General features: G+C 45.0%; 1 protein-coding gene across 1 annotated transcript in view; it reads right to left on the bottom strand.

Moving 5' to 3' along the window:
• LOC124789144 overlaps window positions 1-20,061 on the bottom strand; it is an 80,609-nt gene extending 60,548 nt beyond the window's left edge. Inside the window, exons 1-2 of the mRNA XM_047256437.1 lie at window positions 19,885-20,061; window positions 16,487-16,799 (exon numbers count right to left, since the gene is read on the bottom strand). Of these exons, the coding sequence (XP_047112393.1) occupies window positions 16,487-16,799; window positions 19,885-20,061 (490 nt within the window). The remainder of the gene's footprint in view (window positions 1-16,486; window positions 16,800-19,884) is intronic.
• Between the last annotated feature and the right edge of the window lie 649 nt (window positions 20,062-20,710).

The following is a 20,710-nucleotide window of genomic DNA, read 5'->3' as shown; positions in this document are numbered from 1 at the left end:
GTTCAGTTCTATTAGATCCCCACGATAATTAACCAAAATGATTCCTGAAACCTTAACGTGAAGCAAAATAAATAAAACTTTAAACTTTCGTGTAAACGTCATTAATTTAATTATGTATGTAGAATAAAAGATGACCTGCTGTTCCTTATCTATATGAGCGATTTGGGAGACAATCTGAGCAGCCGGCTTAGGTTGTTTGCAAATGACGCAGTCATTTATCCGCTAAAAGTCATCAGAATATCAAGACAAATTGCAAAACGTTGTAGAAAAGATATCTGAATGGTGCGAAAATTGACAGTTGACCTAAATAACGAAAAGTGTGAGGTCATCCACATGGGTGCTAAAAGGAATTCGTTAAAATTCGGTTACACGATAAATCAGTCTAATCTAAAAGCTGTAAGTTCAACTAAGTACCTAGGTATTACAATTACGAACAACTTAAATTGGAAGGAACACACAGAAAATGTTGTGGGGGAGTCTAACCACAGACTGCGTTTTATTGGCAGGACACTTTAAAAATGTAACAGACCTACTAAGGAGACTGCCTACACTACGCTTGTCCGTCCTCTTTTAGAATACTTCTGCACAGTGTGGGAGTCTTACCGGATAGGATTGACGAAGTACATGCAAAAAGTTCAAAGCAGGGCAGCACGTTTTGTATTGTCGCGAAGTAGGCGAGAGAGTGTCTCTGAAATGGTACAGGGCTTGGGGTGGACATAATTAAAACAAAGGCGTTTTCCGTTGCGACGGAATCTTCTCACGAAATTCCAAACAACAACTTTCTCTGTCGAATGCGAAAATATTTTCTTGGCACGTACCTACCTAGGGAGAAACGATCACCGCGATAAAATAAGGGAAATCAGAGATCGTACGGAAAGATATAGGTGTTCGCGCTATACGAGATTGGAATAGAGAATTGTGAAGGTGGTTCGATGAACCATCTGCCAGGCACTTAAATGTGATTTGCAGAATATCCATGTAGATGTATGTCCTGACAAAACTCTACCATCTGGTGAGAAAGATGTATGAAACAGGCGAAATACCCTCAGACGTCAAGAAGAATATAATAATTCCAATCCCAAAGAAAGCAGGTGTTCACAGATGTGAAAATTACCGAACTATCAGTTTAATAAGTCACAGCTGCAAAATACTAACGCGAATTCTTTACAGACGAATGGAAAAACTAGTAGAAGCCGACCTCGGGGAAGATCAGTTTGGATTCCGTAGAAATGTTGGAACACGTGAGGCAATACTGACCCTACGACTTGTCTTAGAAGCTAGATTAAGGAAGGGCAAACCTACGTTTCTAGCATTTGTAGACTTAGAGAAAGCTTTCGACAATGTTGACTGGAATACTCTTTCAAATTCTAAAGGTGGCAGGTGTCAAATGCAGGGAACGAAAGGCTATTTACAATTTGTACAGAAACCAGATGGCAGTTATACGAGTCGAGGGACATGAAAGGGAAGCAGTGGTTGGGAACGGAGTGAGACAGGGTTGTGGACCATCCCCGATGTTATTCAATCTCTATATTAAGCAAGCAGTAAAGGAAACAAAAGAAAAATTCGGAGTAGGTATTAAAGTCCATGGAGAAGAAATAAAAACTTTGAGGTTCGCCGATGACATTGTAATTCTATCAGAGACAGCAAAGGACTTGGAAGAGCAGTTGAACGGAATGGACAGGGTCTTGAAAGGAGGATATAAGATGAACATCAACAAAAGCAAAACGAGGATAATGGAATGTAGTCGAAATAAGTCTGGTGATGCTGAGGGAATTAGATTAGGAAATGAGACACTCTAAGTAGTAAACGAGTTTTGCTATTTGGGGAGCAAAATAAGTTATGATGGTCGAAGTAGAGAGGATATAAAATGTAGACTGGCAATGGCAAGGAAAGCGTTTCTGAAGAAGAGAAATTTGTTAACATCGAGTGTAGATTTAAGTGTCAGGAAGTCATTTCTGAAAGTATTTGTATGGAGTGTAGCCATGTATGGAAGTGAAACACGGACGATAAATAGTTTGGACGAGAACAGAATAGAAGCTTTCGAAATGTGGTGCTACAGAAGAATGCTGAAGATTAGATGGGTAGATCACATAACTAATGATGAAGTACTGAATAGGATTGGGGAGAAGAGAAGTTTGTGGCACAACTTGACCAGAAGAAGGGATCGGTTGGTAGGACATGTTCTGAGGCATCAAGGGATCACCAATTTAGTATTGGAGGGCAGAGTGGAGGCTAAAAATCGTAGAGGGAGACCAAGAGATGACTACACTAAGCAGATTCAGATGTAGGTTGCAGTAGGTACTGGGAGATGAAGATGCTTGCGCAGGATAGAGTAGCAAGGAGAGCTGCATCAAACCAGTCTCAGGACTGAAGACCATAACAACAACAACAACATAAGGACTGAAACATTTAGCAAATGTTAGAACTGTGTAAAGATTCCACACTTTGCTCTTCATAGCGGGAGCCTTGGATACATCTACATCTACATCTATACTCCGCGAGCCACCTTACGGTGTGTGGCGGAGGGTACTTATTGTACCACTATCTGATCCCCCCTTCCCTGTTCCATTCACGAATTGTGCGTGGGAAGAACGACTGCTTGTAAGTCTCCGTATTTGCTCTAATTTCTCGGATCTTTTCGTTGTGATCATTACGCGAGATATATGTGGGCGGTAGTAATATGTTGCCCATCTCTTCCCGGAATGTGCTCTCTCGTAATTTCGATAATAAACCTCTCCGTATTGCGTAACGCCTTTCTTGAAGTGTCCGCCACTGGAGCTTGTTCAGCATCTCCGTAACGCTCTCGCGCTGACTAAATGTCCCCATGACGAATCGCGCTGCTTTTCGCTGGATCATGTCTATCTCTTCTATTAATCCAACCTGGTAAGGGTCCCATACTGATGAGCAATACTGAAGAATCGGACGAACAAGCGTTTTGTAAGCTACTTCTTTCGTCGATGAGTCACATTTTCTTAGAATTCTTCCTATACAGGTTGGATTTTTTTAATCATTTACGAAGCAAGCATATTTTATGAATTAACGTCTGTTGAATGTCGGTATTTTGGAAACAAATGCCTAAAAACAGAGATACAGAAGGTCGACTGACTTATTCTCCCTATGTGCCACACAGAACTATTGTGGATTCGATAAAAAAGTGAGAAAGTATCTTATTTCCATCTGCTTTATACCACCGTACAACCCTCAGGACGTGTATATTAAAACTGCATTTAATCACGCGCGCAAAGACAAGAAACGAAGTTTTGCTTGGCGGTTGGCGGAAGAGCACTGCACATCACAATTTGCTGGGCGGTGCGGGGCGTGGGGGTGGAAGATAAGGGACTGGTCGGCTGTCTGGTGGTTCCACCTGCCCGACATCCCGACAGTGAAAGTTCGTTGTTCGATCGGTCAAAACAACTACCTACACACATCCAGTTTGTTAGTCACTCAGTACTTTCCGAAAGACAAGAAAACACGGCGACAAACAACACTCGGCTATCCAAACCCTTATCGATTCCGAGACGAGCAGAGCAAACTGGTGTCCTCACAACAGTTGCCTGCGAAGTCCGCGTTCGTTCCTAGAAGGGAGTTGTTCGGTGTCCATGAAAGTACGATATCAGGGAGTCAGGTCTAGTGGTTTTGTGCATCTGCTCTGCGACAATGAGTAAAGACCAGAATGACGTGCGCCGGTTCCATTTAAGTAGGAGACACTGGTCACCTACGATAGACTTTGTGGGGGGGAGGGGGGGGGGGAGAGGGAATGGGTCTCCCACATTTTTATACGCAATCTAATTGGTACCCCATCAGGTCCTGTGGCCTTCCCTGTAACAGGTTTCTTCAGGTTTTGTATGCCGCGCTCACTGATCTACAGTGTGTAACCGATTTTCGGCAAAATTTCGGAAGTTGTCCAGGAATATGTTCCTAATATTTTGGTATGCAGGTCCCGTTGTCTCCGGTAGCTCCTTATAGTAACTATTTTCTTTGATTTCTTACTCCTATTTACCTTTGTATCTTGTTTGTTTTAGGGCGCAAAACAACTAGGATCATACGCGCCCAAGTCAGAACTGTAGAACACGAAGACAAGGAGAGGAGTTGTAAACGACTACACGTTAATCTCAATCGACGGAAGAGAAGACAACTAAAAACAGGGACGTGGAGAAAGATATATAAAATACCCCCACAGAGAGACGGAGGTCATGAACTAAAAATGGCCTTCGCCTTATTGCTTCGACGGATAAAAACAAACGCAGTCGACACACCGCGTGTCGCTCGCTAAAACGGCCGATAACACAAACGAGTTGTTAAAAAAAGGGGCATTCCGTCAGGAAATGGCAAACCGTCAAAGGTTGAGCGCAATGAGTACAAAGTGGTGGGGCACCACATAAATGGCGATGGCTAAAAAGACAGCGCCCGATACCCACGACGTGGTATGATCTAACGGCGCGAGGGCCGAGATGAGGTCGTCCAAAAATCTGGGAGAGGCTTAGCCCGGAGATTGTTCCTATGACGGGAGGACCAGTGGTGATGTCGAAGTGACACCACCTGCTGACAGACGGCAACACATCGGGAGGAATGTAAGAACTAGCGGGCTGAGGTACAAGGACTGCAGCCTTGGCAGCAGTGTCGGTGGCCTCCTTTCCTGTCAGACCGACGTCACCGGGATCCCACATAAACACCACAGTCGCTCCATCAAGAGAGAGTAGGTGACAGCTTTCCTGGACCCGTTGCACTAAGGGATGTGCGGTGTACACTACACAGAGGCTTTGAAGGGCACATAGAGTCGGAGTGGATGACGCAGTTTAAAAGCCTGTGTCGCCGGATTTACTGCGTGGGCTGATACAGGTCGAAGAACTCTGCTATAAACAACGAGCAGCGTTCCGGAAATCCATACCGTAAAACGTCGGCGCTAATGACTAAGGCACACCCGATACCACGGTCTGTCCGAGAGCCACCAGTATACACAAAGGTGCTATCGCGAAGTTCCGTGCGAAGGTCGTGGAACTGGAGGCGATACAGCGAGGCTGGAGTAGTCTCCTTAGAAAGCGAATGAAGGCCAAGGTGAACACTGGCCGCCGCAAAAAGCCAAGGTGGTGAAGGGTTTAGTCATCCAGGAAAGCTGCAGTTAGCGTGAAGTTAAGCTGCTGGAGCAAGAGCAAGAGCCGACAGCGACAGCGACCTCCACGAGGTAACGGAAGAGGGATACACCCCACACTGGCGACTAAAGGAGTCGTTGAAGGAGGCATAGGATGCGTGGCCACGTATGGCAGACAAACGGCATGCATATCTGCTGAGGAGAAGGTTACAGCGGTAGGACAGCAGTATTTCGGCAGTTTCTGCATGTAGACTCTCAACTGGGCGTGTAGAAGGCATCAGTGACCAAACGGATGACTGGTGGATAGTATTGAGATGGAGTAAGAGCGACGGACGTGCAGATGCTTATACGAAACACCCAGAGTCTAGTTTCTAACGCGCAAGGGACCAGCACAAACGGAGGAGGATGTTTCCGTCTGCTCCCCATGAAGTATCACTGAGGACATACAGGATGTTGAGGGACCGCTCAGCGAGCTGCCAGGTGTGGGAGGACCAATAAAGTTTCCTATCGAGCATGAGCCCCAGGAACTTCGTAGTTTCAACGAACGGAAGAGCGACAGACCCGAGACGTAAAGACGGTGGAAAAAACCAACTGCACCCGCAGAAATCCATACGAACGGTTTTGTGAAACGAAAGCTTATGTCGATACTCCATGAGTAAAGACGATCGAGACATCGCTGAAGATGCCGCAAAATGGGACAAGTCCGTGGAGAACTGCCACAGATGGCAAAATCGTCAACGAAAAAGAAGCCGGAGATGCCCGGCGGAAGACAGGACATTACAGGGTTAATGGCGACAGCAAAGAAGGCGACGCTCAGGACGGAACCCTGAGGCACACCGCTTTTCTGAATAAGAGGCAGGCGGCCGCAGAAGCCTCACATGTATTGAGTATGGAGGTGGTGTAGGCCACAGTCTGGTATTTACGCAGAAAGCCATGCATGACATGGCGGACAAAGTGACGAGATGGTTAACTGCAGAACGGCGCGCTCGAAAGCCACTGTGCAGTGGTTAGTAAATTGCGAGACTCGAGCCACCATACCAGCCACGCATGAATCATACGTTCCATCACCTTGCAAACACAGTTGGTGGGAGAAATAGGGCGGTAGCTAGAAGGAAAGTGTTTGTCCGTACCAGGCTTAGGTATGGATATGACAATGGCTTCACTGCAGCGTCTGGGAAATGTGCCCTCTGCCCAGATGTCCGTACGTATGAAGCAGAAAGTGCTTGCCGGCAAGAGAAATGTGCTGCAGCATCTGAACGTGAACATCGTCTGGCCCTGGGGCGGAAGATCGGGAAGAAGTGAGCGCATGATCCAGCTCCCTCGTGGTAAAGGCGGCATTGTAGCACGCACTTCTGAGAAGAGAAAGGTATCGCCCGAGCGTCCTCCGCTCGTTTCCGATAGAGGAAGGCAGGGTCAGTGGGAGGTGCTCGAAATCTCCACAAAATGCCGGCCCGTGGTGTTGGAGACAGCAATACGGTCCACGATGACATTGTCTGCTACTGTCAGACCGGGACTTGGGAAATGCTTCTTAGTCCCAGAGAGCGCGGGAGGTTGACCCTAATTACGGAAGAGGGAGTGGAACTGTTAACGGAACTAGAGGACGAAATCCAGATAGCTTTTTTGCTATCCCAAAGAACGCGACGACACTGTGCACGAAACTGTTTATAACGAATGCAGTTTGTTACCGTTGGATGATAGTTTGAAAAAGGAGAGCACGTCTCCGCGAGCAAATTGCGTCGCGACACGCCTCTGTCTACCAAGCGATCAGGACACGGTGTGGTAAAGAGGAAGTGCGAGGAGTGGAACATTCTGCAGCGGTGAAGATAACGTTTGTAAGATATTCTCCCTGGTCATGACAGCTGGAGAAATTTTGTTCATCGAAGGTCGCCAGGAAGGAATAGAACCTCCAGTCAGCCTTAGTAAGCTGCCATTTGTGTGTGCACGTAGGTGGCTTAGGAGTCAGTAAACGGTTAGCTCATGGGAAATGATCACTCAAGTATGTGTCAGAGAGAACGGACCAGCAGAGACGATGGGCAAGCTGAGCTGTGCAGAAAGATAGGTCCAAATGGGAATAGGTGTGCTTGAAGTCTGAAAGGAATATGGGAGCTCCTGTGTTTAGGCAGAAGAGGTTAAGTTGATTGACATCAGCGAAGAGGGCATCTTTCGGACAGGTTCTGGGAGAACCCCAAAGGGGATGGTGTGCATTACAGTCACTGAGCAGCAGAAAGGGGTGAGGTAGCTGCCCTGGCGACATCGAATGACTGAGGGATGTAAATTCTGCAAAGGGAAGAGATCAAGTGAGGAAGGAAAAAGTAAACTGCAACAGCTTGACGGCGGATAGTCAGGGAGATGGGTTGACTATGAACGTCATACTGCATGAACAGAATGACTCCCCCATGAGATGGAATGCCGTCCTCAAAGAGGGTAGGTCAAAACGGACCGGGAAGAAATGCGAGAGCTCAAAGCAGTCGTGAGGGTGCACTTTTCTTTCCTGAAGGCAGAGAACAAGTGGACGCTGCGATTCTAAGAGCAGCCGGAAATCCTCTTTGTTGGATAGAAGACTGCGAACGTCCCACTGGAGGCGAGTCATGGCGATTAAAAAATGAAAGGGTGTCACTTCGGTGGCAGCCGAGCGGAAGCCTTCGAAGACTCGCTGCTACAGGGCACAGAGGCTGGACAATCCTGCTCCGTTAAGTCTGCAGAAGCGTCAGTATTCTCCTTTGTTGGGCTGCGGAGTCCAGGGCAGGACAACAGCTGGTAATGCACACCAGCAACACGGAGGTCGGCTGGGCGAGGATATCAAGTGGCGACACCATCGAAGAGGATCTTCGAGTCGGTGAAGAAGACAATTTACCTTTGTTTGACTTCTAGGAGCCTTACCGGGTGGCAGAGGAAGACTCAGGTGGTTGCTGGTTGGAGGAACACAGGGAGTCTTCACAGGAGAGTCCCTTCTGTCCTTTCCAGCCTGCCAGTTGGGTAGCTGGTGACTTCACTCCGTGAGGCGAAAGTTTGGTGGTATGTTACACAGCTGGAGGTGGAGATGGGTACGCTACCATGATGCTGGGCGGTTTCACAAGCCCGGTGCTAAATTTGAAATCAGATGTCTGCATCACCATATACCTCGTAGAGCGAGGTGTAGCAAGAACAGTATTTTAAGTGCCCGATGGTAGAACATTGCACAACCATTACGGCGCCTTTCATGAGCTTCAGCGGCGTACGTCGGCCCCACATAATGCCACCCCAAAACAGCAGGGAACCTCCACCTTGCTGCACTCGCTGGACAGTGTGTCGAAGGCGTTCAGCCTGACCGGGTTGCCTCCAAAGGCATATGCGATACTCATCGGTGAAGAGAACGTGATGCCAATCCTGATCGGTCCATTCGGCATGTTGTTGGGCCCATCTGTACCGTGCTGCATGGTGTCGTGGTTGCAAAGATGGACCTCGCCATGGACGTCGGGAGTGAAGTTGTGCATCATGCAGCCTACTGCGCACAGTTTGAGTCTTAACACGACGTCCTGTGGGTGCACGAAAAGCATTATTCAACATGGTGGCGTTGGTGTCAGGGTTCTCCGAGCTATAATTCGTGAGTAGCGGTCATCCACTGCAGTAGTAGCCCTTGGGCGGCCTGAGCGAGGCATGTCATCGACAGTTCTCTCTCTCTGTCTCTCTCTCTCTCTGTCTCTCTCTGTCTCTGTCTCTCTCTGTCTCTGTCTCTCTCTCTCTCTGTCTCTCTCTCTCTCTGTCTCTCTCTCTCTCTCTGTCTCTCTCTCTCTCTCTCTCTCTGTCTCTCTCTCTCTCTCTGTCTCTCTCTCTCTCTCTCTGTCTCTCTCTCTCTCTCTGTCTCTCTCTCTCTCTCTGTCTCTGTCTCTCTCTCTCTGTCTGTGTGTCTCTCCTCCATGCCCGAAAAACATCGCTTTGGTTCACTCCGAGACGCCTGGATACTTCCCTTGTTGAGAGCCCTTCCTGGAACAAAGTAACAATGCAGGCGCGATCGAATCGCGGTATTGACTGTCCTAGGCATGTCTGAACTACAGACAAGACGAGCCGTGTACCTCATTCTTGGTGGAATGACGAACTGATCGGCTGTCGGACCGCCTATGACTAATAGGCGCTGCTCAAGCATAGCTGTCACCTTTGGGCGAGTTTAGTGACATCTCTGAACAGTCTGAGGGACTGTGTCTGTGATACAACATCCACAGTCAACGTGTATCTTCAGGAGTTCTGTGTACCGGGGTGACGCAAAACTTTTTTTGATGTGTGTATTTTCTTCTACGATGCCGATATTATCAACGGGAATATGCACAGGCGACTTTGACGGATTACCCGTTTTTATGTAAGAATAAACATTTTAACATTTTTTCCTTAATTCAGTAGATACGATCCTGCTTCTGAATTAATTTAATCTTTTCGTGTATTTGCCCATACGCTTATTTGTTTACGCAAATATTCTCTGCTTTTCAATCAATTTAACGGCGGAACATAGAACTTAGTGAACAGTATACTACAACGGCAAACTGTGAAAGCAACGAATATTCGAATTTAACGTCTCGTCGATGACAAGGTCACTAGTGACTGTGCTCAAACCCGTGGATATAATCATGGTTTTATCTTAAGCGGTTTACGGAAATCAAGGAAAACGTTAATATGGATGGATGAACAAAGTAATCCGGTTCATTTGGATACTTCGAACACATTTCATTTCTTTCTGTAGATATTTGGTATGTAGTTGATTCCACGAAAATAAAATATAAAAAAAGAACATTTTATTTCGTCTTGTACTGGCGTGCAGGGAAGAGGAGCTGCTGAGGGGTGTACAGTTGAGTAATGGAAGAGCTGACAGATTCTGAAAGAACGCTGGCTGACGATCATTACTTAGTATACAGCATGCCGTGCTTAGCGAGGAAACTATGTATCGTGCACTGCTCGAAAACAGTGGAACCTCGCAGAGACAGCATAATTCATTCCAGAATCTTACCCGCAGTGCGAAACACTCGTTAAGTGAAGCAATTTATCCCATATAAATTAATGTAAAATACGATAGTGCTTTCCATGCAGAAAGAGTACTAAAAGTTTTATCTTATTCATGCCACTGATTCAAAGAAAATGATATATATATATATATAGTATTATGTACTTGATTATCCACGATGCATGACTACTTTTTTACTAGAAAGCTATGTATAGTCATTTGTTTCTGCCGACGATTCAACACTTAGCGAAAATGCGACACAGCGTTATCTTCAAATAAATTTATAGCGCGCATAGCCTCGGCTTCATTGAGGTGATGATTTTCAATGCATGTTGTTGTGGTCTTCAGTCCTGAGACTGGTTTGATGCAGCTCTCCATGCTACCCTATCCTGTGCAAGCTTCATCTCCCAGTACCTACTGAAACCTACCTCCTTCTGAATCTGCTTAGTGTATTCATCTCTTGGTCTCCCTCTACGATTTTTACCCTCCACGCTGCCCTCCAACGCTAAATTTGTGATCCCTTGATTCCTCAGAACATGTCCTACTAACCGGTCCCTTCTTCTTGTCAAGTTGTGCCACAAACTACTCCCAAATTCTATTCAATACTTCATCATTAGTTATGTGATCTACCCATCTAATCTTCGGCATTCTTCTGTAGCACCACATTTCGAAAGCTTCTATTCTGTTCTTGTCCAAACTATTTATCGTCCATGTTTCACTTCCATACATGGCTACACTCCATACAAATACTTTCAGAAACGACTTTCTGACACTTAAATCTATACTCGATGTTAACAAGTTTCTCTTCTTCAGAAACGCTTTCTTTGCCATTGCCAGTCTACAATTTATATCTTCCCTACTTCGACCATCATCAGTTATTTTGCTCCCCAAATAGCAAAACTCCTTTACTACTTTAAGTGTCTCATTTCCTAATCTAATTCCTCAGGATCACCCGTCTTAATTCGATTACATTCCATTATCCTTGTTTTGATTTTGTTGATGTTCATCTTATATTCTCCTTTCAAGACACTGTCCATTCTGTTCAACTGTTCTTCCAAGTCATTTGCTGTCACTGACAGAATAACAATGTCATCGGCGAACCTCAAAGTTTTTATTTCTTCTCCATGGATTTTAATACCTACTCCGAACTTTTCTTTTGTTTCCTTTACTGCTTGCTCAATATACAGATTGAATAACATGGGGGAGAGGCTACAACCCTGTCTCACTCCCTTCCCAACCACTGCTTCCCTTTCATGTCCCTCGACTCGTATAACTGCCATCTGGTTTCTGTACAAATTGTAAATAGCCTTTCGCTCCCTGTATTTGACACCTGCCACCATCAGAATTTGAGAGTATTCCAGTCAACCTTGTCAAAAGCTTTCTCTAAGTCTACAAATGCTAGAAACGTAGGTTCGCCTTTCCTTAATCTTCTTTTTAAGTCTTAAGGTCAGTATTGCCTCACGTGTTCCAATATTTCTACGTAATCCAAACTGATCTTCCCCGAGGTCGGCTTCTACCAGTATTTCCATTCGTCTGTAAAGAATTCGTGTTAGTATTTTGCAGCTGTGACTTATTAAACTGATAGTTCGGTAATTTTCACATCTGCCAACACCTGGTTTCTTTGGGATTGGAATTATTATATTCTTCTTGAAGTCTGAGGGTATTTCGGCTGTCTCATACATCTTGCTCATCAGATGTCAGAACTGGCTCTACAAAGGCCCTCAGTAGTTCTAATGGAATGTTTTCTACTCCCAGGGCCTTGCTTCGACTCAGGTCTTTCAGTGCTCTGTCGAACTCTTCACGCAGTATCGCATCTCCCATTTCATCTTCATCTACATCCTCTTTCATTTCTATAATATTGTCCTCAAGTACATCGCCCTTGTATAGACCCTCTATATACTCCTTCCACCTTTCTGCTTTCCCTTCTTTGCTTAGAACTGGGTTTCCATCTGAGCTCTTGATATTCGTACAAGTGGTACTCTTTTCTCCAAAGGTTTCTTTAATTTTCCTGTAGGCAGTATCTATCTTACCCCTAGTGAGATAAGCCTCTACATCCTTACATTTGTCCTCTAGCCATCCCTGCTTAGCCATTTTGACTTCCTGTCGATCTCATTTTTGACACGTTTGTATTCCTTTTTGCCTGCTTCATTTACTGCATTTTTATATTTTCTCCTTTCATCAATTAAATTCAATATTTCTTCTGTTACCCAAGGATTTCTACTGGCCCTCGTCTTTTTACCTACTTGATCCTCTGCTGCCTTCACTACTTCATCCCTCAGAGCTACCCATTCTTCTTCTACTGTATTTCTTTCCCCCATTCCTGTCAATTGTTCCCTTATGCTCTCCCTGAATCTCTGTACAACCTCTGGTTCTTTCAGTTTATCCAGGTCCCATCTCCTTACATTCCCACCTTTTTGCAGTTTCTTCAGTTTTAATCTACAGTTCATAACCAATAGATTGTGGTCAGAGTCCACATCTGCCCCTGGAAATGTCTTACAATTTAAAACCTGGTTCCTAAAACTGTCTTACCATTATATAATCCATCTGATACCTTCTAGTATCTCCAGCATTCTTTCATGTATACAACCTTCTTTCATGATTCTTGAAACAAGTGTTAGCTATGATGCAAAACTCTACCAGGCGGCTCCCTCTCTCATTCCTTCCCCCCAATCCATATTCACCTACTGTGTTTCCTTCTCTCCCTTTTCCTTCTCTCGAATTCCAGTCCCCCATGACTATTAAATTTTCGCCTCCCTTCACTACCTGAATTATTTCTTTTATCTCATCATACATTTCATCAATCTCTTCGTCATCTGCAGAGCTAGTTAGCATATAAACTTGTACTGCTGTAGTAGGCGTGGGCTTCGTGTCTATCTTAGCCACAATAATGCGTTCACTATGCTGTTTGTAGTAGCTTACCCGCACATCTATTTTTTATTCATTATTAAACCTACTCCTGCATTACCCCTATTTGATTTTGTATTTATAACCCTGTATTCACCTGACCAAAAGTCTTTTTCTTCCTGCCACCGAACTTCACTAATTCCCACTTTAACTTCAACCTATCCATTTCCCTTTTTAAATTTTCTAACCTCCCTGCCCGATTAAGGGATCTTACATTTCACGCTCCGATCCGTAGAGCGCCAGTTTTCTTTTTCCTGATAATGACGTCCTCTTGAGTATTCCCCGCCCGGAGATCCGAATGGGGGACTATTTTACCTCCGGAATATTTTACCCAAGAGGACGCCATCATCATTTAATCATACAGGAAAGCTGCATGCCCTCGAAAAAAATTACGGCCGTAGTTTTCCCTTGCTTTCAGCCGTTTGCAGTACCAGCACAGCAAGGCTGTTTTGGTTAGTGTTACAAGGCCAAATCAGTCAATCATCCAGACTGTTGCCCCTGCAACTACTGAAAAGGCTGCTGCCCCTCTTCAGGAACCACACGTTTGTCTGGCCTCTCAACAGATACTCCCCCGTTGTGGTTGCACCTACGGTACGGCTATCTGTATCGTTGAGGCACGCAAGCCTCCCCACCAACGGCAAGGTCCATGGTTCATAGGGGGTTTTTAATGTATAAGGGAACCGATTCCCATGCTCTCAGCATTTCTTTTGTTGCGGCAGGAGATTGCTGCTTTGCTGTCTCCGCCTCCGCGAGCTCCTTTCCGTAACTTCCTGCTGTGTAACACACTACAACTCCATAAGCTCCTCGGTGGTCATTTCTGGCTGTGATCTTCCACAAGCTCTTCGATATCATTGTTATCCCTTTCTAGTCCCATGCTCTAGACCAATGACACAATCTCGTTGACTACAGGCTCCTCAGGTACTGATTCAAATGCCCGAGTCACATTCGACAATGCACTCTGGCCAAAGCTTCTTCCAAGCAGAAGTGGGAGTTCTCTTGGTAACCCCTTCCCACGCCTTTTCGATCGCCTTTAAGCAGCCAAAGATGTTGAAGTGATATTTCCAAAACTCTCAGAGTGACATTGGTATCTTCAGTCAACTCAAAGCAATGCTCAAAGAGCGCTTTAGTATGGAGCTTCTTACAGTTAGAAATATTCTGCTGGAGTAATGGAGCGGTATTGGGAGGCAGAAACTGAACCTTGATGAATTGAAATTCTTCTAGATAGTGGTCTTGTAGGCCTGGAGAATGGGCAGGAGTGTTGTCCGTAACAAGACATGGCGTGGCAGATTCATCTCAAGCAAATATTTTTTCATCGAAAAAATGATCCAATCACAAAAAAGATCACGTGTCACCCAAGCCTTGTTGTTGGACCTCCACATCACATTGAACGTGCTCTTCTGGACTTTACAATTATTGGAGGCTCGTGGAGTTTCTGAATGGTAAACAAGCAGCGGTTTAGTTTTCAAATCGCCAGTTGCATTGGCACGGAATAGCAGTGTGAGACAGTCATGCATTGGCTTGTGACCGGGCAATGCATTCTCCTCTGCTGTTAAAAAGGTATGCTTCGACGTCTTTTTTCCAGAACAGACCTGTCTCGTCACAATTAAAAACCTGTTGCGGCAGATGACCCTCAGATGAAGTTCCCTGCTGCCTTTGTGTCGGAGCTGGCTGCTTCGCCGTGGCTAACTATGCTGTGGATGCCGGGTCTTAAACTCCTCAAACCACCCACAGCTACCGTTAAACACTTCTTCGGCCGTTAATGATCCTGGTGTTTCCTTAACGAGGTCGGTGAAAATCGTTCCCGCCTTCTCACACGTGATGCTCTCGTTAATAATGGCTCCTTGCAATTGCTTTATATTTATCTGTTGCTTAAATACTTTTCACTCGCTTTGAAGCATCGATCTCGGTAATCTTGTCCTTGTTCTCGAGGATGGTGCAAATAGTTGATGTTGACCCGTTGTATGTGCGTGCTACATCAGCAATGCTCACACCATGTACGCGTTTTTCAATGATTTTACGTTTTATTTCTGAGGTCATTTTCTTTCTCTTATGGTTGTCTTCTTTCGGTTTTATCTTCGGTGACATTTCTACGAAGGTTACTAAAATTTGCACACAAGGACCACCGCGAACACAAGTTCAGGTAAAAGAGATCACAAGCTGCACTCTAGAGATGGTAGCAGAAAGAGCGCTAAACCCAGACTGCGGTACGTACTGAATTCATTGTTCAAATGCCGCTGCCGACAGCGGAAGGTGTTCGTATTGTTGAACGTTCCCCCAGCCGCATGCGAACGGCTGGTGACGTCACACTAAATCGTCGTTACTTGTTATACGAAAGAGTTCGTTAAGCGAGTAATTTTTTTATGATTTGTTTTGCTCGTTATGCGAACTGCACGTTATAGGAGGTGCTCGTTCTGCGAGGTTCCACTGTATAACGATTTTCTGCAAGCTGTAGGTATCTGATTGATAATGAAATCAAATTCGTACATATCAAATGTAAAATCATATGAGAAAAGGGAACATTAGCTTAAAATAGTGTAAAACACTATCACGTAAACTGTCAACGTGATGAGATAGTTTTCAATGGGAAAATGTATTGTATAATAAAGAATACGATCCACATCTATATTGCTTTTTTCACAGTTCAATACACCTCCCCGTTTTTATGATCTGCGTTCAATTTTCGACGAGCTGTCCACTGATCCATCTTATCACTAAATCTGATGAGGGCGTGGTGTGGAGTTTCCCTTATAAGAAGCAAGAAGCTTTACTGTTCCAATCTGTCAGCAACAGTACTAAACGCTGCGGGGAGGTATAGGATTTAATTTAGGGATCCCTATGGAAGCAGATTTAAGGTGGTATTATTATGGTGACAGCCTGACAGAAACGCTGACTGTGTAAACGAGCAGCACAAAATTTCCGATATGTGACTTCTTGCAGCGTAAATTCTTGTTTAAATACTATTGTCATACACAGCGTACATATACCTTCATAATATTTGTTTTCAAAGAAAATAACTTCCCCTTTCGTCACACAACGTGCACAGAACACCAGCCAGTTGATGAAATTTTCTACGGTTATCAGCCAGTGTCATCCTGAAGCCATGTTTCCAACAAATTACTCTTCACCTTCAGCTGAAGGTGAGTAGGAAACTTTTTGAAATATTAATTCATGACTACGTTACCACAAGCTACAGAAGATTTCATCAATGAAGTTCGCCAAAAAATCCTACATTATTATATTTACCACTTTTTAAGTTTGTTATTGATTTTTTTCGGAATGGAAGGTAATGCCCACTGAAGGTGCAACAGAATAGGAACGTGGTCGGTCACTAAGCACCGAACGGACGAAATTTCATTTTTTACGAATTAAATACTATGCAAGCTCACGAAAACTAAACTAAATAAGTCTGTAGTGATATCAGATTTGGCAGTGAAGGGTAGTATTACAACTAGCAGATTGTGAAGCGTGCTCGCTGACTGAACGGCCTCACGCAGGTATACTAGTAGATATAACAGGTAGTTTACCTGGTATGGATATGCGGAGTCCCCTCGGGCTGAGGGCCTCGATGAGTGGCGGCGGCACCGTGTAGAAGGGCGACTGTGCTGTCGTCCGCTGCAGCAGCGTCAGCAGAGCACACGCAAGCGGCAGCACAGGCGGCGCCATTGTGAACGTGGAACGCTTGGTCCAGCCCGGCCGGAGGCGCACGGAGCTCTGGCGGCCCGCTTCCCGTTTCCCGCCACTGTGTGCCGCCACGAGGCTGCCGCCAATCAGGGGACTGCCCGCCGCTGACGTCACGAGAGCGCAGCTGCGCGCGTCACACCCAGCAGACAGTGCACTCTGCTAGACGAAGAACTGCCACAAGACAGATCGTAGAGCTCACCATTAAAAATGTTGGGTGTTTAGAAACTCGTTACTGTAAGCCCAGTGTACACGGAGACACTTGCGAAACTTAAGTTTCGAAACTGTACTGCTCACTGCTGCGCGTGCGCGGCCAAGAGTAGTGAAAGATCTTTGGGGAGACTATGCAGTTAAAGGACAACTTCCACGACACACAGCTATTACTAGTTTGTGTTTTTAGGTTAAGTGGCGTTTCAATAAATACGACAGGAAGTCGTATTTGTTGGTGATTTCTGGGCAGTTAGTCTATGCACAGGTGCTTATGGGAACGTGTATGATAATAATTACAAGAACAAACGGCGACACAATACCGCATTTGAGATAAATGGTTCAAATAGCTCTGGGCATTATGGGACTTAACATCTGAGGTCATCAGTCCCCTAGAACTTAGAACTACTTAAACCTAACTAACCTAAGGACATCACACACACCCATGCCCGAGGTAGGATTCGAACCTGCGACCGTAGCAGTCGCGCGGTTCCGGACTGAAGCTCCTAGAACCGCTCGTCCACAACGGCGCATTTAAGATAACTATTCGAGTATGAACACTGAAAGACTGACGATGCCGGGAGTTAAGGACCAAGTTACATCGTACAATTTCTGTAGATACTCTTAGGTCAGAACGAAGCCACCCTAAACAAACTGACTTCGCTTTAATCACAGCTGTGAAAAATACGAATGCAGTGGAGCTAACTGTGGAACCAGGGAATTTAATATGTACAAAGCGAAAAGTCTTATGTCCGAAGCCGGCCGGAGTGGCCGAGCGGTTCTGTGGGCTACAGTCTGGAACAGCGCGACCGCTACGGTCGCAGGTTCGAATGTTGCCTCGGGCAGTCCTTAGGTTACTTAGGTTTAAGTAGTTCTAAGTTCTAGGGGACTGATGACCTCAGAAGTTAAGTCCCATAGCGCTCAGAGCCATTTGATGTTAGAAAGTCGGAGATAAGCTTCCGAAATAAGTGGCAACACAAAGATCTGAAATAAATTAAACAATTGTGGACTTTGGAAGTCATACAGATAGCATAGGGCGCGAGATCCCGTCCGTTGATAGAGTATCTTCTATCTTAAATGCGTTATCACAGTCGGATCTGAAGAATCTGGCCCCATGATACTACATAATAATGTTGCGCAATGGCTTTTTTAGATAACGCCATCTGGTATTACTGGCCCTAAGAAATGCATCCTGAATGTGATCTCTCTAATTCTTTTCTAACTCTTTACTATGTTAGAGGATTTAATGTCTATGAGATTAAAGTAACCAATTACAAAATCTAGAATTTATTCCAGAAACATCGTTACGTTTTTCAAGGATTAACAACTGTCATTAACTATCTCATATCCATTACTAGACAGAGGCCTACATAAATACTCATAATTATGGGTTGGCATGGTTTGGTGACGAGTAGGCATATTAAGGAGTTTCCGCCGTGATCTATCATTCAGAGAAAAGCAAAGTTGTGTGATAGGTAAGCAGTTATTTCACAGTGAACGAAGATAATGTTACTGTTGTGACAGAACGACCGTTACAGAGGCCACCGCTTCGGATCGACTAGCCACTAACGGATCGTCGCGCCTGTCTGTTCCGTGTGTGACGCTGTCGCAATCCGTTCTTACTATGAGCTACGCCGTCTACTGTTGAACCGCAGATCTTATGGTGGCCATGTGTCACTGCACTTGAATAATGAAAACTGAAAACAACCGCTGTGTTGCAATCCAACTCATAACTCCGATTATTGGTGGGCTTGCTACTGCTACCTACGGAAGGCAAATGGTTTTGGCCCCGCCTTTCTCGACTTTGTTGGTCACACATGCTGGCGTACAGTGCTTAATAATCTGTACTGTCTTTGTCATTATGGTTCGTACGTTGATGGCAGATTACACTTTGGACCTGAAAACGAAGCCGTTCCGATGGAAACTGGTAGCATGTTTTCAACTAACGAAGTTTGAATTACAATACAGCTGTTGCTCTCAATTTTCATTATTCAAATGATTCATGTCCAGTACTCTCCCACTGTCCTCGATGGGTTACCACAGAGTCTATCACTGCCCTCAGTTAAGTATTCTGCTGATCTCCGCTCTCTCGGTCCGAATGTTAATCTCATCTATTCGCCATCTTCAGTAAGAATAATATTCCTGTTGTTCTTCTCCACGTCTACGGTCCGCGCCGTTGCTAGCTCTCGAATCGAGGACCGAATTGCTGAATCTGCGTGTCCTTACTGACGTCCTCCGCGTCCACGAATCACACCGTTCCTAGTTTTTTCGCAACTCTTCCAGCTTCCGTCCAACCTCCCGCTTTGCCGCCGTTATCCGTCACATGCTCCTGCAATGTTTTCAATGAGAAGTGTTTGATCAGCCATAATGCAGCCTGTAATTTGCTCCCCCTGAGTTACATCTCTGCTCACATAAACCGCTGGCTATGAAGACGTCATTTTGGCACAGAAAACGTACTGTAGACAAGCGCAGAGAAATGTCTTCCCTGACGAGGATATTGGAAAGTTGGCACAACGCTACGACAGATGTCTAAATCGGAATGGTGACTATGTAGAGAAGTAAATGAAAGTTGCTGCTGACCGTTGCAAATGAAACCTTTTTTTTTATTTTCGCGGTGGTTTCCATTTCGCTGTCGATCGGACCTTACTTTCCGAGCAGCCCTTGTACGTGATTTGTTTGTGAGAATAGCTGTATATTGGCCGTTTAGTGGCTACTAAACATTTTTATTATATACCTTTGATTTTTGAACTGGAGTATTTGATCCTGTAACTTGTTAGTTATCAGTCGCAACGAGTTCGTCCAGTTTAATTGTGGTATATTCTGTGGGCTTCCTGTCCTTTCTCTCGTTCACAATATTCCATACAGTTTTAATTCTCTTATCAACGTCGTTAATTTATGTTACGATGTGCACTTTTTCTTGACTCCCTACTGTGTACTAATGTATCTTTATTATACGTCAATATAACTTTATGTTGGATCATTGCACCAGTATATACAATGTTCAGTTTCCATTTTCAAGTTTTCAGTTATCAATTACCACTGCTTTGTTCTGTGTTCCTCTAAGTGGATTTCTTAGCAGTATATCTATTGCAAATGCTTCGCGCTTTTGAGTTGGTGGTGGAGGTGGTGCTAGGGGGAAGTCCAGGACGTGCCGATAGTTGAGTAGTATTAGGAACAGACAGAAATTTCCGAGTAGCGCCGTCAGAGCTGACATGTGGAGCTTGAATGCAGCTTGTGTTGGACAGATGACGCATGGTGCCCGTAGTTGCTGTTGTCTTTAGGGGGGGGGGGATTTCCCCCGGTGCTGAGGCTGTTGTACAGCATGTTGACCTTTCTCGTTTTCCTCCTCCACAAACAATGAAACAACGTCACCAACTGTTACTTTGCGTTTTTATGAAGAGTCCATCCTGTTTTTTCCCGTGGGTACAGTCATTTCGTGAAGTTGCATATTTAATTATTGCCGCTTGTTATTAACTGTTCCTGACGCTTACAACATACCTAGTCTGAGGACCCGCTTTGTCACCTCAAGTCAACAGAATGACTGCAACAAAGTGGACAGCCATCTTTTGGATAACGTATCCTATGAGAAAAAGGTATGCATCGTTTCGACACCGTATGTGTTTCATCGACTAGTTTCACTTTCCGTTTTCTTTGCTATGCAAAACTTCGTCCTTATTGCTGTGTTAACGTAAGTAAAATGCAAGATCCATTATTACGATGGTTTAAAAGATGATTAGTCAAGAAAGCTACAATAATGAATCGCGTCCAGCATGGATGTGCTAACGTAAAAGGGGCGATCAAAATGTTTGCATTCGAAGGCCGTACAGTCAAGAATCGGGATGCAAGTAAAATCGCTGTGAGCT

The sequence above is a fragment of the Schistocerca piceifrons genome, chromosome 3 (genome assembly GCF_021461385.2).
Source record: "Schistocerca piceifrons isolate TAMUIC-IGC-003096 chromosome 3, iqSchPice1.1, whole genome shotgun sequence".
NCBI classification, from domain to species: Eukaryota; Metazoa; Arthropoda; class Insecta; order Orthoptera; family Acrididae; genus Schistocerca; species Schistocerca piceifrons.
The sequence above is the reverse complement of the archived record's forward strand: the minus strand, read 5'-3'. Positions and strand labels throughout refer to the sequence as shown.